We start from the raw sequence: 26,534 nt of genomic DNA, 5'->3' as shown, positions 1-26,534 counted from the left end.
CACATAAACTATGTTGGCTTCCACCTAAAATATTCTTGTCCTCTTTCTCAAACTTCTCTCAAACATGGTATATCAATGACTATATTGCGCATGTCTATGTTCGTATGACTTCAATTGTGCACCATCTTTATGTTATTTTATTTTGTTAATATCTATATCATGCTCTCATGCCTATGTTCGTATGACTTCAATTGTGCACCATCTTTATGTTCTTTATATCATGCTCTCATGCCTATATTCGTATGACTTCAATTGTGCACCATCTTCACGTTCTTTTATTTTGTTAATGTCTATATTATGCTCTCATGTCTATGTTCGTACGTACGACTTAAATTGTGCACCATCATGTTCTTTTATTTTATGGATATCAATATTATTTTATTATTATTATTTTGGTTTGTGTTTTTACCTGACGTGCATGGTTATTGGGATGCTAGGTTAGGGTTTTCTGATGTTTTCCTAATCACGCAAAGAAAAAGTTCATTCCAAAGTAGGTTTGCAAGATTTTTCTTTTTATAATTTTAAATGCATTTTGCTTTGAGAAAAAGGAAATAATTGTAAAAACTTCAAATGTGCACGACTTTGTAATCCGGTTACACAATGTGATACATTGCTCAGACAAAAACTAGAAAAGTGAATATTACAAATGGAAAATATAGAATTTATACGATGATTTACAAGAATGTTCATTTTGTCCTACGCACAACGCACATAATCCGACTAGTATTTTATCATTCCAAGACACATTCTTTTGCCTCTGAATGCCCTCTCTTTCTATATCCACCATTCCAGTACACGTTCTTGCCTGCATTCAGAGAGCAAGTTCTTGCCTGCATCCAATATTGCTACCCATAACCGTGCACCAGGCACATATATTTGTATGGTGTGGTTTGTACAAGGCCAAGGCTCTAACAATCAAAATAGGACTCTAAACAATCAAAATAGGGCACACCGGCCAAAATTTGTTGTTTTAATATCAAAATTCTTTATGATGATCTGGAAATTTAAATTTAAAGTTAAAAAATAGCATAGATTGAGCATAACCATGAATACTTGAAATTTTTTAAAATTAACAGTCTACATAATACATTATAAGATGCACTATTTTCAATATTTTAAATCTATTTTTTCTCATGTCCATACATCTTGAGGTCAAGTGATGGAATTTTAGGGTTTGTCAACAACAAAACAACATTTTTTTATGCTTTTTGAGGTGCACCCTAATTTGTTTGTTTAGGGCCCCACCCTTATATAAATGTATTCCTTATATAAATTTATCAACATACCCGAGAAATGTAATATTTAGCATTTTACACTGACACTATTCCAATCATGTGTTGTTTGAGTATTTTGAAAACAAATCCCACAATATAGGTACAATGTAAAACAGTTCATCTCACAAGTATCTTTGACAATTTTCTCATATTCTAATAAGAGATGAGAGAGTAGGGGGAGGAATGACCGGAAAATTATCCATTATAAGAGGTTGAATAAAAAACTAAAGATCTATGCTTCTACCCTATTTGTCGAGATAAGCCTTTATTTTGTTGTCAATGTCCTCAATAGCTCACCTATTTTGATAGGCTAAAAGCAGGTAAGTCAAAGAAACATCTCCACATAAAACGCCATTGAATAACATTACCCCAAATTTCCACATTATCAAAAAGTAAATAAATCCATGATATGCCAAATTGGATGGACATTGACGTACGACATAGATACAAGTATAAAAACATTAATATGAAAATTGGACTTTTAGACACAACACATCTGTACATGATTTAAAAGAAAGACAAGGTTGTGATCTTAAGTAGTGTTATGCATTTCTATAGTGAGATTTTTAAAAGGAAATGTTAATAAGCATCCAGGTTTCTAAAGTATTAGATGCAAGTATCAAATCCTTGGCGCATTGACATGTGTAAAAGTAAACGATAGGCACATCTCCATATTACACATTCTTCACCACTATCAACTGCCTCAAAAATGCATATTTTTCTCTTCTTAAAAAGTATAATTTCAACAACCTCAAAACAATTTTTTCTCTAATTTCCATCTAATAAACACATCGATCCCCAACAATGCGTGCAAAGATTAATTAACAAGAAATACAACCAAAAACAAGAAATACAAAATCCCAACCAAAATTCACAAATTTGATCATTAAAAGAAATGATTAATTTAGAACAAAACATCAAGTGAAACTATCATGATAGGGACAAAGCTTTATTGAAAGCTTGATTATTTAACCACATTGGTAATGACACAAAACTTTTTGATTTAAAAGAACAAGACATCCGGGTTTGAGAAAAACCAGAACAAAAGAAATGGCTAACCTAGTAACGCAGCCAGTATGTGCGGCGCCTGAACCAGTTGTAATCAGGAAGGCTTTGGATTGGTCCCATTGCGGCAATCGCAATGTCCTGAAAAGATGAGAATTAAAGTCAAGAAAGCAGTCTCTCTCTTCTCTCTCTCTCTCTCTCTCTCTCTCTCTCTCTCTCTCACACACACACACACAGACACACAGTTGATGCATGTAACTTTATGAACCAGCGTCTACAAAACTTAGTCGAGTCCACTGGGACTCGCCTAAGTTTCTAGGAGCCGGCTTCCTGCCGAGCCAGGAACCATACACAGGGGAATCAGTCGAGTATAGACATTCCCACGATGTCATAAATTGTTCGATTGAAAATGGCCGAGTCAGATGCTTAGAACCCCAGTGACTCCTGACCCGAGTCCATGTTATCTGACACTGTTAAGAACATTAGAACCCCAACATGCTAAAACATGTTTAAAGAAGCAAAAGAACAAACATTGTCGAGAAAAATAAACAAGAAGTAATGCTGATAACAAACTAATGCAGATAAGAAATGTCCAGTGGATTCTTACCCTGTCAAAAATGAACCTATTGGCAACACGCTTCACAGTGCTCACATCAACCGCATCTATTCTTGCAAAGAGTTCGGCAACAGGGATTCTACGGCCATAAGTAAGCAGCTGAACAACAAAAAAATAAGTGTGATCATGGATCAACATATGGGGACAATCTCTCTCTCGCTCACACACACACACCCACCCACCTGGCGACCAATATCTTCAGCTATAGGACTGGTTCCATCAATGTGAAGTTGCAGAGAAGATTTCAACTGCAAAACCAGATTAACCCTTTAGATCAGCAAACTTGCATAACAAGAATGGAAAAACCCCATTGTGGGGCTACATTTCCTCAATATCTTGCAGTTTCATAAAAATTTGAACGACATCCAAATGTATAAATAGATTCCCCCATGTAGATATTTTTTTACATCAGAAAGTTACCACTAATGAGTTAAGCTTACAAGAGGATGTGATGGAGCAGCAGCAACAAGAGAAGTCAAAATAAAAAAGAAGTATTTCCTTCCGTATTTTATGCACTTGCTGAAATTGACGAGCATATCTTTTCAAAATCATTATAAGAAAAGCACCTCATCGTACACATGTACATATGCACATACAGTTTCCTGCAATAAACTACACTTACATTACACTCACATCACATGCCAATTTAAAACAAGAGGCTCTTTGTAATGTGAGTTATTAAAGTTGGGTCAACTTTTGGATGATTGAGAGCCTAGAAATGGAGCAAAGTAGGCAGTTCTCAGTCAGCTCATACTTGATTGATATTTTAAGCGAGGGTAGCAAGAGGACCGGAGCCCTTCCTCTGTGCGGCATTCCAAAAACTGTTGAGACTATAGTTTTGCTGTTTCCTAGAACCTATTAACACCCATTCACTTTTTCTTTTATCAATAGCACCGACTCACTTATTGAACATGACAAACATTACAATTCCCTGTTTTCAATACTGTGATTATGTGTAAGAAAAGGGCAAGGAGACAGGATGTGCTGCTCTTTTATTGCTCCTTTGCCATGATCATCTGGGTTTTCTAGATCTTTTTTATGATACTAAGAAAACCCATTGCTCAATCGAAAGTTAATAAAAACTTCCCTGAGGGTCCTTGAATATACTGGTTAAAAATAAATGTGGATCAAAGGAATGAAATAAAGCCAATTTGAACATCAAACCATTAAGGATGCTTGACATTTTCCGAGCTTTCAAGCCATGTGAAATAAAGAAAAAGCAATGGGGCTCAGTATCATTGCATCAAGGACCATAAACACCAAATAAGATGGGCATCCCACTTCAGATACCACCAACCAAATTGCCTTTCTTAGAACCAAAGTAGAAAGAAAAAGCAAACAACAGAAAAGAGACCTAAAGGATTAAACAAAATAATAGGAATTCAATCAATATTTCTTCAAAAAAACACTAGATAAACTTATCTTAGACTCAACTGTACATAGAGTAAGAAGAGTGTACAGATCCAGTAATGTTACAGGAACCAGCCATTTTTATGTGTTCATGACTTCATCTAAAGATCAGAAACATGGATGGCTTTGACCAAAAGAATATCATTTTTCTGGGTGTTCATCTGCTGCCTAACCCCTCATCAGATTTATATGAAAAACTATTGTTCATGTAGTTCTTGGTCGATAAACCATTCACTCAATAAAGTCTATGCATAAAGGAAGTAAAGCATTTACTCACAAAAGGAAGAAAGAGGAGGAGAAAAGGGGGGGAGGGGAATGTTGGGTGGGAATCCCTGAATAATGAATATATTGAATGTCATTAACCCTCTCAACACATCATTTCAGGAGAAAGCAAATTATAGTCAGTCCGCTTTGATACATCAAAGAGTCGTACAGATTTTTTTTTCTTTTTGGATCAATACAATCTTGATAAAGCCTATGCACAAAGGAAGTAAAGCATAGGAGAAGAAAAAGGGTGGATGGGGAGGGGGGGATGTTGGGTGGGAATCCCTGAATAATGAATATATTGAATGTCATTAACTTTCTAACACATCATTTCAGGAGAAAGCAAATTATAGTCAGTCAGCTTTGATACATCAAAGTAAGAGTCGTATAGATTTGTAAGAGTCGTATAGATTTTTTTTTTTCTTTTTGGATCAATATAATCAGCAATTTGTTTAAAAAAGAAGTACTAACAAGATTACAATGTGAGATGCAAATATTAAAACATGAACTTGATTAGTGGTATCATCCTACAACGTATCATGCTCAGGAGCATATAGATTGCATCAACATTAAAGTGAGTACTGAGTACTAATATTTCACCTGGTTTCGAGCACGGGTAACATCCTCTTCTGAAACTCTGTATGATAGCTTGCTGATTTCATACATAATTGCCCAAGCCAAATCATCCAAGCCATCCGGCTAAACACAAGATTTTAAAACTCATATAAATAAGTAGTTCACAATTAATAATCAAAGCTAATATGCAAAGACAAGAAACATTCCATTATATAACAATCAAGAACCACGAAATACACCCATGCTTTTAAAAATAACAAAAAGCTGCACATCACGAAGCTCACAGAAATTACAGGTCACTTTAGCCCTTTCCCCATTGTCCACAGAGAAAACGTTTTTTTTTTCTTCTTTTTTTTTTTGGGGGAAACGGGAGGAAAGACGAACAGTCCACCCAGCGCAGCCCTAGGGCGCACGCCTAAGCCTGGGCATCCCTTCCTGGGCACCAGTACTTAGGCGCCTGCCCAGGTAGGATGGCCTGTTTCCTGTCTTTAAAGTAGCCACTACGTGCGTTTTATGTAATTTGGATCCCAAAATTGTTTTAAAAGAGTAATGGGGAGGCCTATTTAAAACCCCCAAAGTATACATATGTTAAAAAAAAACTTATAATAATAAAATAAAAATATTTTAAAAAAAACTGTATAAGCCCTACATCAATGGAACATGGAGAGTTAGAAACTAATACAATAACACACTATGGTAAGTTTTTTAAGTAAATTTTTTATGATTTGAAGTTTTGAAAATGTTTATTCTTAACATGCCATATGTATGAAAAGTTAGTTACAATACATCCAAATGCAAAAAATTGCAAAATTAACACAAATATATGCATATGTCTGTTAGACAACACACATATGCTTACACCCGAGGTTCTAAGTGCCCACCTAGGCGCCGGGTGTTGGGCACTGGGTCCCAGGTCAGCCGCCTAGGGGCCCAAGCATTTTTTGAAAGCTTGCCTAATATTTACCAGGAACTAATATGTAACAATCATCAGACACCCACAAAGCACCCGGGGACAGAGAACTTTTTGAGGGTAGACAGCTTCTTGAGGGAGTTTTTGGGTGATTTCAAAATTCTCTCCAAACCAATGTCAAATCATAATTGTTTTTAACCAATGTTAGATATATAATTATCTCTATCAAAAAGGGTGCAAGCTTTATATTATTTAGCTCGAACCTAATCCTATTCTCTTTTGTTTAGCTTTATGTTGTAGCATATATCTTGTGACTAAATCCATGTTAATGTTTCAAAAAGAGGCCCGCCCAAAATGTAGGTGGGCCAAGGGCGCCTAGGCGCATTGCCCAAGCCTAGGCGGGCTGTACTTGGGCACCCACCAAGGGACTATGCCCGCCTAGGGACAGCAATGCCTCTTGGCGAGGGTCCTAGGGCCATTTTCCATCATTTCTCCCCCAAAATAAGGGAGGAAGCGAAGAGAAACGGGAGTTTCTACACCCCTAATCCCATTTTGAACCCTAAGAGACCCAAATAAGCACTCTTATGTCCTCTTAAGAATTATGTTTATGGACTCCGAAGTAGGGTTATGGACCATGGATTACGGATTGTGATTTGTGACTTTTTTATATATTTTTATTTAGTTGTGGTAGTAGTCTAGTACTTTGGTTCGAAGCTTTGCATTATGGGATTTTGATATTTTATGAGTTAGTGTGTTATTGTCCTATCGTGATAGTTGTCCTAAATATAGTCTGGTATTATGGTTTATGTTTGTGGAATATGGAGTAAGTCTACAAATTGTGTATTTTTGGTAGTAACATAACTGTGGTTTTGATTTGGAATGATTCCACATAAAAATGCATAAAAATCATTGAATATACATTTTCATACAAAATTTAAATCTAAAATAGGATTCCCTGGACACCCCCTACCCCTCTGCTGGACCTGGGCCGCCCAGGTCCCTGGGCGCCCGAGTAGCCAAGAACCCCCTGGCTGCCTGGGCGCCACCCAGCATTTTTTGAGACACTGATCCTTATCAAGCAGATAAACAGATTTCTTATACTACCCATTAAGTTCCACAACTAATAATTTCCAAGAATCACCTTAATAGAGGCACTCAAAAAGTAAAATCAAATTCGACTAACAACAAATCAAATGTCTTTTTTTTTTTCAAGGGTAGCAAATAAAATATCAAACCTTGGCAATCGCATAAACACCAAACAAACCAGTGTCCTTATAGTTTGTGTTAAAAGCCATCATACTTTCAGCTATCTCATTTATCCCAATCCTCTGGGCAAGCTCTGACCTGTTTAAAATACGATATTATTAAAATCTGGCACACAAACAAACTTATCATTATCCAGAAAAAAACTATTAATCCAATGAAATCAATTTGCTTATAAGTAAATCTAGTAAGTCATTGACAAGACAATTTTCATCAGAACTAACCCCAGGTGCTTCCCTCCACCAGTATTCTTATTCCAAGAACCGAGCATGGATTGCATCACCATCAAAGCAATTGAATCTGGATCTGTCCAAGAAGCACCTTCGAATGCTACTGCGAATTGTGCAAGAGAAACATCATCATCTATCATCCGGACCTAAAGAAATGCAAAATAAGTTATCAACTTATTACTAGTCCAGATGCTCGATAAAAACCATAAATTTTGCAAACAAATGTAGCATCATAATGCAGAAAGTAAACATCAATGTTTTTCTAAAAAACAAGAAAGAGTATAAGAAATCAATGGAAAGATCAACACCTCAGAACCCGTAAAGGCTGCAGGCTCTTTTGCTACTAATTGGGCTGCTGTGGTAGGATTCGTGGAAAGCTTTGTAAAAAGCTTCTTCACTTGTTCAACCATATCCTCATGTTGAACAGCACCAGCCGCTGAAATTACCTGGAATTCAAAAAATAAATAAATAGACAAATAAATAAATAAATTCAATTTGAAAGACTAAACTGTTTTTTGTTCTTGAAAAGCAAAAACATCTAGGATCAAACATTTCTAACCAGGTGGAGACTCAGACAAATATATGGTCTAGTAGGAAAAAACACCTCATTGCTTTTAAATACATGAAATAGAGAAAAGCGGCTCTACCATCGATGCCTACGGTAATATTAGACACGAGAACTCATGTTTTAATTCCAACACAAGAACATACCATTCTTGGAGCAGTGTAATGCGTTGAAATGTAATTCTGCAGATGAGCTTTTGAGATGGTCTTGATATTCTGAGCAGGTCCTAGTATAGTTCTACCCAAAGGAGAGTACTGGAATGCAGTAGCATGCAAATGATCAAAAATGACTTCTTCAGCTTGACCCTCCACCTACAAGATTGAGCAACCATTAACTCTTAAATATCAAAAAATAGTACCTAATTGGCAAAACGAAAAAGGAGACCACAATTAATTTACCAAATAATCTTGAGTCATTTGTAGCAAATATGCATGACATCAATCTCTTTTTTCTTTTTATTGATTGGCACACATCATAGTTAAACATCATAGAAATAGAATCAACAGAATGCAAGTCATGCGCATTTCACATATGAAGCAAATATAAGTAACAAGCATTATCTGACAATCTAGCAAACAGATCATACGAATGCAAACAAACATCTTCTCTGTCAAGGAAATCAGTTCATATAAATGTAAAATTAAAAACAAGAGCACATAGCCACAACCCAGGCAAATTATAGAAACAGTGAAAAAATTCAGGCGAGTCCAGTCGGGCTTGCCTGAGTCACTCAGAATTGGCAGGCTGCCAGGTCCAGAACACCCCCAACTCGGGTATATATATTTTATTTGTTATTATATATGTTTTATTTTTAATTAATTATGAGTGAATATTCGATACTCCCGTGGAAGCATACTGCCCATCTACTTTCCGGTCGAAAACCTAATTAAGCAGATTTTTACAATCTGAAATTTTGGAAAGTAAATAAGAATCACTAGATGATTATTTTTCAAAAGATGAAAATTGATTTTTAAGCTTTTTGATACTTGGATGATTGAATCTCACCCTAAAAAAATTGGATGGTCTCTATTCAATCTTGAAAGATTCTTTCTTTTCAATGGCATAGAGAGTGACGGTATTGCATCCCCAAACTTTGGAATCCTAAAATTACTCCTAAATTGAGTTTTACAAGGTAGTAAACAGACAATATGCTTCCTCAGGAGATTAATCATAATTGAATATGGTTAACTTATAATTCATTCAATGTTTCTCGAAATCAATTATAAAAGATTTATAATCAATTTTGTGTAAGTATTTTCATATTTTTTATGATTTTTAATAATTTTCAGATCTATTTTTCTCAGAAATTTCAGAAAGATAACCAGTTTTCTATTTTTTCTATACTTTGAAGACTTTTTCACATCTTATAGGTACTTCTTTATGTTGCTTCCCATTTCTTTTTCTATTTTCTTATTTTTATCCTTTCTAAATATTCTCTTAACTTATTTTAATTTTTTTTGTTCCTTTGGAAGGCTAGGACAGGACGACTTGCCCGAGTCATTTGGCTCACCCATGGGAGAGTTCCGAGCCCGAGCCATGTTTTAAGACGGTGTTTAGAAATTACACTGCATCTGTATGTGTCCACGAATACATGCAGAATGGACCTGCAATTTGACAAATGCTAAAAGGACTGAACAGGTCACTGATCGGATTAAGAAGCCACTTCTATTCGATATCAATCAAATCAAATCAAATTAAAGGGGCCAAATGGTCAGAAAAGTCTTTAAAAGATAATATACATAAGTGAAAAGAATAAAGAGATCCAAAAAAGAATAAAGAGATCCAAAAAAGAAATCCAGGCCAACCCGATAACTCTAAGTAGCCATTTCAACCGTTCTAACAAGTCCAACACGACTGCTAATAAGTTTTTGGAAAAACCCAAAAAAAAAATTTGAGCTAGAACCAATCAGTTCCTTTTTTTTATGACAAGAAGGGATACAATTAGAAATTAATACATTTGGGATAATTTAGGTGTGGCACCAATAGGAGACAAGATGAGAGAAAGTATACTTAGGTAGGCTTGCAATGCGTGGCACAAACTCGGTCCAGCGCCTACTAAGAGGTGTGAGTTAGTTTAAATGGAACGCTCACAAAGGGGCATAGTTTAAATGCAACGCTCACAAAGGGGCAAGGGGTAGGCCTAAAAAGACATGGTTGGAAGTAATATGAAAAGATATGGGGGACTTATGGCCTCACTGATGGTAAAGGCCTTAATAGAGGAAAATGGTAGAACAAAATTCCTATAGCCGACTGCAATTAGTTGGGAAAAGGTTCTAACGATGATGACGAACCAATGAGTTTTTTCAAATTTTGGCTTGACCTTGGGTGGAATCAGTCCAAACGCTACCCTCGGTTCATCTAGTCTTTCTGTATAAGTATCTGATAATAGCCGCTATGCATCAACGTTAATTTGTGTGTGTGTGTGTGTGCATTTGCATAAAAATAACATTCACATAATATGCATGTGAATATATTCCAAGTTACCAACACGCACATCAAGGCTTCATAGTCTTGACATAATCCCATAGCACGTTTGTGGATCACATTCTAAGTTAGCCACTATTTGGAAAACAACTAACAAAATGCCCCGCCATGTGCATGATTAAAGAACCCTATTTGTAAGTGTTTGTTGTTTTTTGGGGCGAGGGGGGGGGGAGGCAGGGGGAGGTACATACACCTTCACTATTTACCTCATGAACGTCTTCCAGGAATTTACGACTAAGTTATAACATTAGGCCCCACTTGGATGTAAAATCAGGTTCTTTTCTCCGAAAAGAGCTTGCTTGGGAATAATGAAGCGGACCAAGCTATGCCACACTTAACTCCTAAATGGGCACAAGAAAGAATATCGCTATGCACTATTAAATAGTACGCCTAAACGGAACCTTATTGTTTATACATAACTATAGTACTACATTCTCAGATGTCCTGCTTTTCATGACTGGTGAGTGCTTATCTTTATTTGGGGCAGATATCATTGGCCACACATTTGGACTGACACTATACCATAGAACTGAAATATAAAATGGACACATATTTGAACTCTTCTTGGGTGTGATATGTGAAAGTAGGGTTAGGCAATAGATATTCCTTCTATATAATTCTCTTACTATCATTTATACACAACTATAGTACCACATTCTCAGATGTCCTGTTTTCATGACTGGTGAGTGCTTGTCTTTATTCGGGGCAGATATCATTGGCCACACATTTGGACTGACAGTATTACCATAGAACTGAAGTATAAAATGGACACATATTTGAACTCTTCTTGGGTATGACATGTGAACATACGGTTATGCAATAGATATTCCTCCTATATAATTCTCTTACTATTCTCCACAAAGCTCATAGAAATCATGTGTGCTGGTGTTGTTTTGTTAAGAAGCAAGCATGTCACTTATATTTGACTCTTGTATATGAAGTGCCTTTGCATTATAATGGCATGCAATCTCCTAATATTCTGAGAGGAGAGGAGAGGAGAGGTTTAAGAGAGTAAGTCAAAATTGCTATCATATTGAGCAAGCCACATATTGCAGCTTCTTCCACATGCACATATCATTTTAGGGCTGACAGAGTTCTCTTTGGGCCTAGGGGACAGGAAAAAATCATGGATCATATCGTGATGCACTGAGACACTTGGGGAGTATGCACAGGTATTCCAAACTCATTTCAAATGTCAAGGTAGAGAAAAGTAAAACTTTCTGCAGTTTGGTGAGGGACTAGAAGATGATGTGGGACTAAATGAGGATTTCTATTTTGGGGACACTGCCCCTTAAATCATATAAACTTTTTAGGATGAAGTAAATGATCAAATGGGACAGAGCCTCAAAGACTATATGAGGAAGAAGTGGTTGAAATCGTTAGATGGGGAATAGTGTAAGATCAATACAGGCCCAAGGGAACAGGTCAAAGTTGAGGAATTTGAAAGGTTGCAGGTGAAGATGATTTAAATTTCTATTTGTGACATAGGTCTACGCTCACTGGATTCGTCTGGCAACTGGATTCATAAAGCCCATATTCTACAAGATTCCAGAGAAAAGGGTGGACCTCATCGTGTTTGGATGTATAATTCAATATAATAATAGTGAACATCGATTCTCTAATGTTTATTTAAGTTAGTTGTAGTTAATAGATGAGAAAAGGCACTTATTAGATAAAAGGTGTGGTATGTGGCATGCCTTTCTCCCTCTCTGCAAATGTGAACTAACAAATGGCCAAAAATAATGGGAGTAAAAGAATGAAATAAGCTACAGCTTGAGTTTTATTGATCGGTCTGTGTTCAAGCTACAACCTTCATCTAGATAAATAAATTTCTTAGGCGGCTTCTCAAAGTACTTAGGTGCTTGCAGGAGACTTGAGAGTACGCATTCCAACAGAGATTAATAGGAATTACAAAAATTTAAATTGTCAAAGAAAAGGTGATGTGAGAGATGCATAAGATTTTGTATTCCAAGAAAGCAAACTAAACAGAGGACGGCTGGGAAAAGTCCAAGCATCACTTGGCAAGTTTCGGGTCTACATGACTTTTTAGTTTTTATTATCACAACGGGATCTAGAAATATATGCATTTAGCTTTTGATTGCTAAATAATAATTAACGAGAGCAAACAATACAATTTTGCAGAAAAAATAAATCTACAATATGGTATTTATCCTTAAAACTGCTCTAACTTAGCAGCATCCCAAGATACAATAATTGAAATGAAGCCCCATTTAGAAGAGGCGGCATTACTATTATTATCCAAGAGTGCATCAGATTCAAGTATCAAATGAATCTTCCAAACTTTTTTTTTTTTTGAGGAGATGGTTAACTTTGTATTAATGGTACAGTGTATTACATCAAAAAAAGCTCAAAAGAAAGCATCCCACAAGTTGGGTGCTCGACTACAATATAAATAGTTGGTGGGGAAGGGGATAAGAAAATAAAGAAGTAGAGGGTAGTGAAAGAGACAAGAGCATAAGAAAGTAAAACAGTAGGCGGCGGCTCGAGAAAGAAAAGAAAACGAGCTACAACTTGAATAGGTGCTCTGTAAGGTGCCGTCACCGAGGTAGGGTTGGTCTTCAATTCCCTTCCGTCCGAGATGACGTAGCAGCACAAGGAAGAGGGAGTGTGAAGGCCCATAGAAAGGTGGGGTAAGGGGCAGAGGGGTGAAGGTCGATGAAGAATAAGAGAGGTTAAAGGGGCGATAGAGGTTAGAAGGAGGAGAGTGGGAGAGAAGAAGGATGGATCGTACATAGGAGGTGTGAAGAGAAGAGAGGGGAGGGGAAGAGAGAAGACAGCTGTTAGAAAGAAATTTGAGAAGGTAGTGAGAGAGAGTAAATGATTTGGGGAGAAGAGCAGCAGACAGATAGTGAAATTGTAAAAAATTTTCTCTTTTTCCATCTTTTTTTTCTGTGGTTTTTGTTTTTTTTTTTGAAGAGGAGAGTGGGGAAGAAGAGGGAAGAGCTTGAGGGGTATGTGGTTTCAAGGAGCTGGGGGTGCACCTGTGGCTTGGCGCGCTCCCTTCTTAGCCAACTGGCCTGCCTCAGTGTAAGCCTCTCTTTTCACCTGTGGGATGGAGCTGTGGCTTGCCGTGCTCCTTCCTTAGCAAGCCTGTCTGCTTCAGTGTTGGCCTCTCAAGGGATATGCTCAAACATAACCTATAGGAAGGAGCTGCAAACGAAGTTGATATGCTCGAAAATAGAGAATAAACGCCATGGCGGGTGGTGCTAGTGAGATGCCCAAAGGATCGTGTTGTTGGAGTCTGATTGGACAATAAGCCCTTGATAGTTCGACCCAGTTTGAGGCACTCGCTTAAGACCTTCTAAGAGAGTCGTGGCCTCCGCAGTGGTTGAGTCCAAGATCCCGATGTGTTCCAAAAAGGCGAGGAAAATGCCATTGGAGTTAACCAAAGTACCACCTACGCCAGAGGGACTTGGGTTACCTAAGGATGAGCCATAAGTGTTAAGTTTAAGAAAGCCAGGTGGATGGGGACTCCACTGGGCGCTAATGCTGGTAGGAGGGGCAGAAAGGTTCAAAAGGGCTTCCTGATTGGCTAGGAAGTGGGAGATGGTGAGCGAAGGATGAGCTTTCCCAGAGGGAGATTAGGCAATTCAAGAGTTAAACATGGATCGTTGGCCCGTCGAAGTGCTCCTAAAGATTCTGGAGTTCCTCTCAAGCCCAATGCTCCAAAGGAGGGCGACGATGGACAGTTGTCAAAGTTTTCTACCACTTTTAGTAAGAGGAGGGGATAAGAAGGCATGGAAGAGGTTGTCAAGTGAAGGGGGAGTGACCCAATGGAGGCAAAAGAGTTTAAGGAAAGATGACCAGAGGCCGTAAAAGAACTTACAATGGATAAAAAGGTGGGGGATAGTCACCTCTTCTTGGAGGCACATGATGCAACGATTGGGTAGGCAGAGCCCCCTACGCTGAATTTGGTCTAAAGTAAGGGTTTTACCTTACAGAAGCACCCATATGAAGGCTTGTATTTTATGGGGCAACAGTAGGGACCAAGATTTGTTGAGTAAAGATGCAAGGGACAGATTAGGGAGTAAAGAGGAACATAAAGAGGAGACTGTGAAAATCCCAGTGCGCTTTGGAGACCAGATGATAGAGTCTTGACTTTGGAGAGGGCTGAAAAGAGGAGCTAGCATAAGGAGAAGGGAATTTAGGGAAAGGGACTCCTGGTTTGTGAGATGTCTCCTAAAAATGGGCATCCAAACCAAGGCCAATCCTCTGTCCTCAACGTACCCAGCAACCACGGTTACCTGGTTTTGGGCCAAATGGAATAGAGAAGGGAAGACCTGCCTAAGGGGTTTGACTCCTATCCAACTATCCATCGAAAATTTGATTCTCTAACTATTCCCCAAGCAAAACCTAATGCAGTTAAGGAAAACTAAACTGCTAGATGCAGTTGTTAAAAAATCGCCGAGTCGGCACGGAATCGGCCTATTCGAACTAGGAATCGGTCATCTCGTGTCGATTCTTTTGTAAAACCGAGAATCGCCCGATTCTAGAGAAGAACCGGCCATTCTGTACAGTGAATCGTTGGATGACGTCATGACTCACCTGGTTGACGCCATGACTCGCCCGGTTCTGTGCACGTGCATGACGCCATGAGTCACAAGGGGCATTTTTGTAAATTTTCGAGTTACAAAGGGCACCCATTGTCATAAACACGTGCTCCATCACAAACCCACACTGCTACGTGCGTTTCGCGCGCGACTAGCTTTAGTAGCAGAAGACTATTTATCCTTACCAAATTTGTTCTGTGGGTTCGATGTGGGACAATTACGCCAAGGTAATAGCTCAGAAAGAAATATAAGTATTGAGTGACCTCTTTGTATCACAACTTAACATTTGACGCGGTGGTTAGAGCATTGTTTTAGTGCGCTGGATGTCGCGGGATCAATTCCTGCCCAGGTGCCATTATTCATTCACAAACAAATTAATTTTTTCATTTTTACAAAATAACTTTTTTTTTTACAAAAAAAAAAAAGTTTTTTATAAAAAAATATATTTTTTGTTAAAAATAAATATAAGGTCCTTGTCAAAAAAAAAAAAAGGTAATACAACAAAAAAACATTTCTTGTCAAAAAATAAAAGCTTATTGTAAAAAAAATATAAGGCTCTTGTTAAAAAAAAAAAAAAAAAGGTAATACAACAAAATTTCTCTTTCTTGTCAAAAAATAAAAGTTCATTGTAAAAAAATATAAGGTTCTTGTAAAAAAAAAAAAAAAAAGGTTATACAACAAGTGTTCCTTGTAAAAAAAAAAGAGTAATACGACAAGTATTTCTTGTAAATAAATAAAAAGTTATTGTCATAAGAAACAAAAGGTTTTTGTCAAAATAAAAAGATCAAAAGTAATACAACAAATATTTATTGTAAAAAAATTAAAGATTGAATTTGTTATTATTTGTATAATAAAATAATTATAAAATGTAAACCAACAAGTTCAATTTCAGTATACAATGTTCTCCACCAATTCGAGATTTTGGTGGCCATTTTTTATCGATTAAAACCATTCTTTATTATAGTTCATCTATGATTATATATTTCATCCATGATAATTCTATGATTTTTCTTTTGCGTGATGTAAATTTAATAGTCAAAATAAGTTCATACAGAGAAAAAACATCTCAATATTCACATATTGATGAAAAAATGAAAATTAATAATGTAGTACCTCGATTTCTTATTGGATTCCTAAAAAACAACATTTATAATGAATTTTAATAATTTTTTTAGATTTTTATAAAGCTTAATTCAATTGATTCGGCTAATTCCCGATCCGGATCGCCGATTCACCGATCCAGATGGGTTTTTGGGGTGCCCGATCCGGGCCACCGATCCGTTTTTTAAATCATTGGCTAGAAGTGATACACTTCCATACTTGGCTTGGATGACCTGTTTCCACAAGAGGGGGTGGGGGGAGGTACATTTCCACCACCATTTGCCTAGCAAGGCAAGATTCATAGATCTAAGCTTTTTGATACCCAGTCCTCCATATTCCTTTGGGGTACAGACTTTGTCCCAGGCTACCAGGTGAAATTTATGGCTTTCAACAGACCCTAACCAGAAAAAGTCTCGCATAAGTTTCTCGAGACACTGAAGGACAAAGACAGGGATTTGGAAGTGGGACATGTGGTAGATAGGGGTGTTTGCTAGCGTGGATTTGATAAGGGCAATTCTTCCTCTAAGAGAAAGATACCTCCCTTTCCAGCCAGCAAAAATTCCAGTTTAACTTCTCAACTAGAAAGTCCCAGAGGTGCTTTCTAGGTTTGCCTAAACAAGGGGAAGACCAAGATACGAGGAGGGAAGGTTTTTCATAGCACATCCCAAGTGTTGGGTAAGAAGCTCTAATTCTCTATTGTCCACCACAAGGCCCAATACTTTAGTCTTAGAAAAATTAACTTTCATACCAGTTAGGAGTTCAAAGCACCTAAGGAAGAGCCAAAGGCTGTCAATCTAAGAAGGGTGGGCCTGTGTCATCAACGTAGAGAAATTGGGGAAAAGACCAGCCCAAGGGAAGTCCTAAAGCCTGTGAGAACCCCTCCACCAAAGAGTCTAGTGAGGGTTCTAGAGAAGAGTTCACCAATAATTGTGAATAGGAAAAGCCATAAGGGGTCTCCCTGTCTCATGCCTCTAGCAACAGGGAAGAAACGGGTACCATTAAGGAGAATGCAAAGGGTAGGGTGGGAAATGCAGGCCATAATCCATTTCCTCCATCTGGTTCCAAAGCAGTCAGAGCACAATCAAGGATTTATTTATTAGCAATAAAAGCAGATCGGGCAAGGTAAACTACTTAACTAAGCATTCCTGGAGGCAGCACGCTAAAACCTTTGTGAGAATATTGTAGATGGAGCAGATTTATGAACACTTCAGGAGACTAATGGGTCTGAAGCCTCTCAGCTTATGAGCTCCTTCAATTTTAGGGACCAGAGCTAAAAAGGTGCAGTTGAGAGTAGAATTAAGGCCACCCCTATTTAAGAATTCTACAAAGAAGGCTAAGAGGTCTGGGGCTAAAAGATCCCAAAATAGCTGAAAGATGACAACAGGGAATCCATCAAGCCCCAATGCCTTGTCTTGATGTAGTTCGAAGACCACCTTTTTTATTCTAGTGTGAAATGTCTCTCTAACCGAACTGACTCTGCCAGTGAGAGAGTCTGAAGGGTGAGATTGCCCAGGGAAGGGGAGGGGTGTTGGGGCTTAGAGAAGAGATTTTTAAAGTATCTTAGGAAAATACAATTAATACGTTCTGGTTGGAAGAAGGATCAACTACCTACTGACACATGGGTGATAGCATTACCCCTTCTTCTGAAGCTTGCCATTTTGTGGAAGAAAGCAGTGTTTTTGCCCCCCACTTTGAGGCATTTGAGTCTGGACCTCTTGTACCAGTAGGTCTCCTCAAGCTTTAGTGTATGGAAAAGCATAAGTTTGGCTGAAGCCCTCTTTGCACTTTCTTGAGGAGCGAGTTGTCGGGATTCTTCCAAGGAGACCATAGACTGGATAAGGACAGAAAAGGTATTAATTTGTTTTCAAAAGTTCGCGGGGAGAGAGAGCGGCTCCATTGCTTGATGGAGGCCTTCAGAAGTTGCAGCTTCCTAGAGAGTCTAAATCCCGCCCAATCGATGATGGAAAGGGAGGGCCAAGTGGATCTAAACAGGTGGGTGAAAGAGGAGTCTTCCAACCAAAAGAGCTCGAATCTAAAAGGTTTAATCGAGCGATGGACAGGATTGGCGTCCAGAAGAATGGGCTTATGGTCGGAAGTAGACTTCGGTAAGGCAAAAGAGCAGGTCCCTGTGAAAGCATATTCCCAAGGCTGGGAGACAAGGAACCTATCTATTTCGATCATGATTGGGTTAGAAGCATGGTTGGACCAAGTAAAGGAGGCCCCAGAGAGGGGAATATCAATGAGTGGAATACTTACAATGAACTTTGAGAAAGCATGCATGGTGGTTGTCTGACGACCCCTTACATTTTTCATGAGTCCACCTTACAGCATTGAAATATCCTCCAAGAAGCCAAGGGAGGTCAGAAGAGGGAGCCTAAGTTCTAAGTTCCAACCAAAAATCCCAAAGACGGAGAGGACAGTTAGGGCCATAGACTAAAGTGGATAGGAATTGGACGTTATCAGAGATATGACTAAACTGGATTGTCATTGTGTAATCCAAGATCTGAGAGGAAAGGGCAAATGCCCCCATGCCCAAAAGAGTCCTTGGCTATACAGGCACAAGAATTCTGACCCCACATATCCCTAACCAAGGAAAGGTCAAGGGCAGGGGGCTTGGTCTCAAAAAGGGCCAAGATAACTGGGTTATGGGAGGAGACAAGTGAGAGGACGGCGCTACAGTTGGCATGAGTGCCAAGGCCCTAGGTGTTCCAATAGAAACCCTTCATCGGGGAGAATGAGGGTGGCAGGAGGATTTCCAATTGGATCTCCTATTTCTTAGGCTAAGAGGGAAGGCGAAGAGAAGGTAGGTTGGCTAGGCCGAAATCTTGGGGGCCCCAAGTGTAGGTTAGCTAATTCCCTAGAGCCTTTGCTGGATTTGGGTTTAGGGGTTACCTGAGACACACCAGCAGCTACCCTTAGGTGGTCAGAGAGATCTATGAAGTTGTCATTGAAGGCCAATCCCAAGGTGTCGATCATCTCCGGCAAGCTTTGCTCCCCTTAATCAATCATGACTAGCTCCTGAGAGTCAATACATGTTGAGGACTGAATGTCAAAGTTGAAGTTTTGGGAGGTGTGAGACGGGAGGGGATGCAGTCTTCTAGAGGAATTGCTTAAAGGGGGGAAGAAGAGAGGGGAGGTTCGAGAGATTGTTGAGAGGGCGGAGGCTGAGGGGTGAAGAAGTAATTTAAAGAAGGGATACAAGGAGGGAGACAACCACCTGAGCTGTGAGCAGCATTGATTGCAAAGCGCATATCAAGGGAAAGCGAGACAAGGTTGTCTAGGTCTGAGTTTTGAAGATCGGAGCCAGGGGATTTTAGAGGGCGATGGTGAAGGTGTTGGCATGGATGGGGGCTTCTGGCGAGGCTTCAAAGAAGACAAAAATAGGGGGGTGGGGGTTGATTACTAGGAGAGTAGGAGAAGCTTGGAAATTGATGCAATAGTGCGGCAGGTGAGAGGGTTGAGGTTCGGTGGCAGAGCCACCCTGGGTAAGAAGGCCGTTGTTTCTGGCGACATGACATGGGGGAGAGGTGTTGCTGAAGTGGGGTATGGATGACAGGTAGGGTGGAGAGGTTGGTGAAGGGAAATGAAGAGGAAGAGATGGGCAAGCGGACGAGTGGGAGAGAGGAAGTCAAGGAAGCATAGGACGAAAAAGTTGGGAAGTCGGATGGGGGAAGCAATTGGAGGGGAAGGGAATTGGGGGGGGGGAGGATGTGGGAAGGAAGAATGGTGAAGAAGGGTTTTCAGGAAGGGTGGGGCAGCGTGCAGTTGGGGGGGGAACGAAGAGACATGGTGATGGGGAAGAATGGGAGAGGAAGGAGGAAGAAGCGGGAGACAGATGGAGGGGCTCGAAGAGCCATCCTCGATAAAAGAAAGGGTAAGATTAGGTGGAGGGGTAGAATGGACACGTGTAGTAGAGTTGCAAGGGGGAGTAAGGGGGATGATGGTTGGGAATTAAATGGCCGTAGACTGGTAGCTAGGGAAGGCGGTGGGGGAGTTGGTCAGAGTTTTGCGGCAGCGAGGAGCACGTGGCAGAGGGAGAAGGAGCCCTATTGGGTGTAGAGCACAATTGGGAGGGAGTATGGTCCTGGTTAGGATGTGGACCACCATACGTAGATGGCACTTGGGCATTAGTTTGCGAGGGTCTCTTCAGGTGCACCGTAGTCCAACCTTCGTGGTCCAGACTGGGTTGTTCATGGTGTTTAGAGCCTTGAATTGAAACGTTGATGTGGTAAGAAAATCCATTGCAATGAAGGTAAAAAGATTTGGGGATAGAGTTCAGCCGCCTCTGAAGCTATAAGAATTATAACTTTCCCTAAGGTTAAGGAGCTAAAGGATTTCCAATGCACCGTTAGAAAAATCGCCACAGTTGTCTCCAATGGTTTTGAAGATTTGGTGAGTCCAAAGGTGTAGGGGATACCTTCTATCGATATCCAAAATTCTCCTTTCCTTGTGCATTCAAGTGCTCGTCCCATCTCTTCAAGGATAATATCTCTCCCCAGAAGTTAAGCTTTGAATTTGGAACATCTGAGGGAACAATGGCATTGTCCGGGAGAGAAATAAGGTATGGTTTGCTATGCAGAAGTTTGCAAGTTAGATGACGATATTTGAAGATGTGTTGAAGCCATTTGATAATACCCTTGGTATCGCTACGTTAGGGGGAGAAAGAGCCAATAGAGAGTTTCTGAGGGAAGAGAGGCAATCTGTCATCTCTGGAGTATTGGATAGCCAAACATGGGGGGTAGAGTTTACTAAGGTTACTTGAGAGAAAGGCTTGTTAAAATTAGGAGGTTCAGGGTTTTCCAACTAAATAAGACGTTGAGCGGTGACAGAGGACTTGTTTTTGGTGGCTGCTAACTGTCTATAGGTTTTCAAGGTAGAGGGGGGTTGTGTATAGTTGGAAGAAGAAGAGGGAGGAGCCTGGGTGAGAAGTAAGAGAAAGGAGGCTTTGCATGAGGGTGGATGAACTGTTGGTAATGTTTGTAAAGGGGTGGAGACTAGGCTTCTATCCTTGAGTCCATCTTCTAATAGAGCGTGATACCAAGTCCATCGTCGTGGAGTAGGAGAGCAACGTAAGTGCAAGCAAGTTGACTCGTCGCCATGGCAGCTCTACTCGTTGTGTGTGCATTTACACCAATACCTAAAAAGGGTATCTAGGGCATTGAAAGGGAGAAATGGGGGGCTTGTGACAAGAGATCACAACCTCATGGGTTGCCCATGGGATAACCTCTGCAAAGGAGGAAAGCTTTGGGTTTGGGAGAGAGAGAGAGAGATAGAAGTTGGTTACCTATCTTCCCCATAACCTTTATTGGAACTATCGGATTGAGATCTTCATTATCATGATTTTTTCTTTTAAATGGTCCTCTATTTTTCCATTTTATGAATACTGGCTTAGAATCAAAATGGCCTTTAATCTTTTCTTCTTTTTTTTGAGAAATGTTTACTTCTATAAATCTGATGAAAATTACAATGGCAGAAAAACGACATCCCACAAGTTGGGTGCTCAGACCACAGTAAAGACTAATTTAATAGAAAAAGAAAAACTATTAAAGAAACTGAAAAGACACTTGCAACTGAAAAAACACTTTGTAGTGCGAGGTTAAGATGGAGTAGGCTTATGTTGGAGGGTGCACTGAGGGTCTGCTATTAGGCGAGGTGTGGGGGAAATATTGGCGAGCTGTGGATAGAGAGCAAGCCGCTTACGAAAGGGACCGACATGTCTTGAAAATCATCCATCCTTAGCCACATCAACTTGTCATTTTGATGTGAGACAGAAAGAAGGGGAAGTAGGAGCAGTGTTTCAAAAAGCGCTAGGCGGGACCTAGGCAGTCGGGGAGAGGCCATGTCGCCCAGCGCCTAAGCGGGCGTCCAGAACCTAAGCGACCCAGTAGGAAAAAAAAAATTTGGGTTTTTCTCTCTCTAAAATAGGCTCTAATGGGTTTTAGGTTTCAAATGAACCTAAAACCCACAATATTGCACATTTAGTATTAAAAAAAATGACCCAAAAATACCCTCAACGAGGGGATCCGCCCCTACGCGGGCGCAGGCCCTAGGAGGGCACCCAAGGATATCTGCTTTTTTTGGACGCCTAGGCCCCCAGAACCGCCTCAGTGGCCGCCCTGGCGCTGGGTGGTCCGCTTTTTGAAAAACTGAGTACGAGAGATAAAAGAATAGGAAAAGCTAGGAGAGAACAAATGAGGAGGAAAACCTAGCATTTGAGCAAGATAATAGAGATATATTTGGAAGCCTAAACTTACCAAAGTGAAAATTAAAAACTAGGAATTAAAGGGAGAAGAAACATAAACAAAAATTGGGAGATAAGCAAGAGATAGAGAAAGAAAGGGGGACGAGAGAGAGAAAAAGTAAGAAAGGATTAGATCGAGAAGTGGGGCCTCTTATAAAGAAAGGGAGAAGAGAAAGAGAGAGAGAGCGGAGAATAAGCGGTTCCGGTTTTGAACGGTTTTAGTTATCGGCCGGTATTTTTTTGCATCTTTTCTATTTTTTTCAACAATTTTTTGGCCGCCCGGGACTTGCCTGATTAGAATGACTGAATCGGCCAGTTTACCGATTAGGCCAGTCAAACCGCTTCTGGCCCCAGGTCTCTCTAACCGTTCCGGTTCGATTTTGCGAACACTGAGGTGAACAGAGGAGGGGTAGAGAGAGTGAGGGTAGAAGGGAAATGATAAGAATAAATGAAAAACAAATTAATCTAACGTTATTTTCTCATTATAAAAAAAAAAAAATCCACTCCTTTTTTCCCTTTTTATTTTTTTACCCTTTTTTTTTCCTTCTCCTATTTCTCCTTGTTCTTATGCACCAATTTTTATTTTTTTTAAACGTCAGCAATGTACAATCATAAGAATGTGTAAGTAATGAGAAAATGGCAGAGAGCGGAATAAGAGAGGTGAGAGGAAGGGGTGGGGGGGAGGAACAAAAGCGACAGAGAAAGAGAGAGAACAAGGGTGGAGGGAAGAGAGAGAGAGAGAGAGAGAGAGAGAGAGGTGGGGGTGGGGGTGGGGGTGGGGGGGGGGGGAGGGGAAAGTGGAGTAGAAGAAAGAAAGAGAGGATTAAAGGGCTTGGAGCATCAGAGTGTAAGAGCGAGGAGAAAGTAACAAAGAGAGGAAATTAGAGAGCAGAGAGTAAGAGAGGTGAGGGGAAGAGGAGAAGGGGCTTAGAGCAACAGGATATAAGCGTGAAGAGAAAGCAACAACGAGAGGAAATCAGAGAGGAGAGAGTAAGAAAGGTGGGGGAGAGGAGAATCGAGAGAGAGAGAGAGAGAGAGAGAAAGATGGAGACGCGACGAGGGGAGGGAAGGGGATAAGAGAGAGAGAGAGAGAGAGAGAGGATTGAGGAGATTAAATCAAGGGAGGTGCGCCTGAGGAGTTGAGATCACCTTCTTTGGTCAGTTTGTCTGCTTTACAATTAGCTTCTCGAGGGATATGCTTGAAGGAAATATGTGAGAGGGAGCTGCACAAAATAATATATGCTCAAATATGTGGTGCAGACGCCATGGGGGCTGGGAAGCTCAAGTAACCCAAGAAACAATATTGCTGGAGTTGCATTCAACAATGAGGCCATGGGACAATGGTTGGAGGGGCTGAATTTGTTTAAGACACTTAGGGCCAAGGCTTCGATAGTTGTGGAATATGTGATTCCAATATACCCTCATAACAATGTGAAGATGCCTTCTATGTTGGCCATTGTGCCTTCGTAACCCGAAGGACCAAGATTCACTAAGGAGGATCCATCGGTGTTCAACTTCTAGTAGCCTAACGAGGGGAAGGGGACTAATTTTCTCTGATAGCAACAATTGAGTTTGAAAGACCCAAAGGAGAGTCCCAATTATTTAAAAAATGGGTGATCGAGATATTGGCAAAAATAGGGATAAGATTTGCCGAGTAGAAGATGAGGGAGGTTACTGAGTCAAAGAGGGCAAGGTCAAACCTACCCCTAAAAGTCCTAGAATCTAGAATTTCTTTCCAACCAAATTCCGCAGAGGAGTGCTACCACATAAAAGTTGCCACAATTTTTTGCCGTTATGAGGAAAAGGCGGGGAGAGAAGGGTGGAGAAGAGGCTTTCTATGGAGGGGGGTGTGACCCACTAAATGTCAAATCGATAAGAAGGGAGGACCAAGGTGCTGAAGCTGATATACAATGTATGAAGAGGTCGGGGTTAGATTCCTCTTCCTGAAGGCACATGACGCATATGTTAGGTAGGGGAGGCCACATGTTTGTGGCTGGTCTAAGGTAAGGGTTTTTCCTTGAAGGAGGACCGACATGAAGGCTTGAACCTTGTGGGGCACTGGTAGGGACCACCATTTATTCAGAATGGGAAAGGGAGAGAGGTTATGAAGAAGAGAAGAGTAGAAAGATGCAACCGTGAAGGTACTTGAGGGGTTAGGGGACCACAAGAGGAAGTCAGGACACTGGAAGGAACATAAGAAGTTGCTAGAGTTTGGAGGAGGGGTTTTAAGGCTGCAATTTCAATATAATTGAGATTTCTTCCGAAGATGGGGGTCCCAGAGCTTCCGGATTCAGGGCTATGGTGAACAGGGAGGGGTAAGCAAGATAGAGGGGCACATCACTTAACCAAATATCTAGCCAAAGTCTAATGCAATTACCATTGCCCACCCTTAATCTGCTACAACTAATGAATGCAGGTTTGCTGGAAGCTATGCACTTCCAAGCTCCCAAAGATCTGTGAGGTGTATTGGGAGGAGGTGTATTGGGCAGCCAGCAACCTACCTCAAGGCCAATATTTATTACTATTTATATTGATACCATTCCAAAACCAGTCCCGCCGGGGGGGGGGGGTGACTCTAAACGAATTCCTAATTGCACAAACTCGAATAAGACAGAAAGATGTGACGAGAAATCCAAAAAACTCAAAGGAAATGCAGATCATATATAAGAGTAGAAATATCATGGCAAAATGGCCAACCCCTTTGAACTCCACCAGATATTCAAATGAAATGAGAAATTACACCACAATATAAACTTCTATGATTATGCTAGAAATTACACCACAATATAAACTTCTATGATTATGCTAGTTGTTATCTAATATAATGTCACCTTTATTCAAAAATATATAAACCCAAAAAATATGTTCCAGAAATACGAAATGAAAGAGAACCAAACTGGAGCACCCAAAATGTGGGTGCCATCTTTTTGGCCCTTGTGTAAATCTTTATCTTATATATGAAGTTAACCTTCTTCCAAAAAAAAAGAGAACCAAACTGAAATTGCAATAAGCTGACAGAATAAACAAAAACGGTCTAAAAGGTTACAGAAAACAGCTCAATCCTAAAACAAGGCATAGATGGAGTTGCACCAGTACACTACAAAGCATAATTGCAGAAAATTCAAATTGAGAAAAAATGAACGGATGAAACAGAAAACTCGTGACATTTACAGTTGGACTAAACAGATCGACAACCAAGAAAAAAGAGATAAAGAAAAATATTGAGAGGGAATAACCATAATCCTAACCCTGGCCCTTACCTCTTCCATCTCCCTCAAAATCACATCCCTCTCTCTATTGATTCTCCCTTCGTCAAAGCATGAGTTCTGCAAAATATCAGCCAAAATATCCAGAGCAACAGGCACGTCACCCTTCAAAATTTTTGCATAATAGGTAGTCTGCTCCCTTGAAGTATAAGCATTCAAATGGCCACCCATGTTCTCGATCTCCTCCTCCAAAGCCCTAGCTGATCTCCTGTTTGTTCCCTTAAAGATCATGTGCTCGAGAAAATGAGCAGTTCCATTGGTTTCATCAGTCTCAAACCTCGAACCTGCATCTATCCATACCCCAACTGTCGCAGTTTGTGAGGCCAGGTTTGATTCAGTGGCGATACGAAAACCAGAGGGCAGGGTCGTGACCTTTGTCGATGGAGCTGACAAAATGGCAGTGTGATCAGTTAGGGTAGGCTCTGGTGAAGCGTGTTGAAGAAACAGAGGATTGGGATTATCGAGCTTCTTAAGCTTTTGCTTCACTTGCTCGGCTAATTGATCATACGGCATTACAGGAGGGTGAGAAGGTGGGGGAGTTGCAGAGGGGGTGGCTAGGGCTTGGGATGAGAGGATCCTGGTTTGGTGGAGGAGGAAATTAGGGTTCGGGGATCGCCGATAGACATGGCGTAGAAGCTTGGACGCCATTAAAAGAGTTGTTTGAAGGTTCACTCACTAAAATTAGGGCTTTTTTCAGAGGTTGTCGTCTCTCTCTTTGGGTTTTCAGGACAGAGAAACAGGCGAGGACTCTCCGAACC

The 26,534-nt window shown here is 40.1% G+C and overlaps 1 protein-coding gene across 5 annotated transcripts; it reads right to left on the bottom strand.

Moving 5' to 3' along the window:
* Positions 1–504: 504 nt before the first annotated feature.
* On the bottom strand, positions 505–26,534 carry MPPBETA (Insulinase (Peptidase family M16) protein). 5 transcript variants are annotated; one of them, XM_011622781.3, is made up of 10 exons: positions 25,771–26,534; positions 8,260–8,424; positions 7,857–7,994; positions 7,543–7,694; positions 7,291–7,399; positions 5,170–5,268; positions 3,078–3,143; positions 2,887–2,994; positions 2,334–2,420; positions 505–908 (listed from the first exon to the last, which is right to left on the bottom strand). In XM_011622781.3, the coding sequence occupies exons 1-9, from the start codon at positions 26,422–26,424 to the stop codon at positions 2,334–2,336; spliced, it is 1,578 nt and encodes a 525-aa protein (XP_011621083.1). In that variant the 5' UTR covers positions 26,425–26,534; the 3' UTR covers positions 505–908. The 5 variants fall into 5 exon arrangements, with proteins under 5 accessions (XP_011621083.1, XP_088706158.1, XP_088706157.1 ...); XM_088850032.1 differs by having other exon boundaries at positions 505–830; XM_088850031.1 differs by having other exon boundaries at positions 505–805.

The sequence above is a fragment of the Amborella trichopoda genome, chromosome 10, assembly GCF_054954075.1.
Source record: "Amborella trichopoda isolate Santa Cruz 75 chromosome 10, AtrichopodaSantaCruz75HAP2 v2.0, whole genome shotgun sequence".
NCBI classification, from domain to species: Eukaryota; Viridiplantae; Streptophyta; class Magnoliopsida; order Amborellales; family Amborellaceae; genus Amborella; species Amborella trichopoda.
Note: the sequence above shows the minus strand (reverse complement) of the source record. Positions and strands in the feature narration are given on the sequence as shown.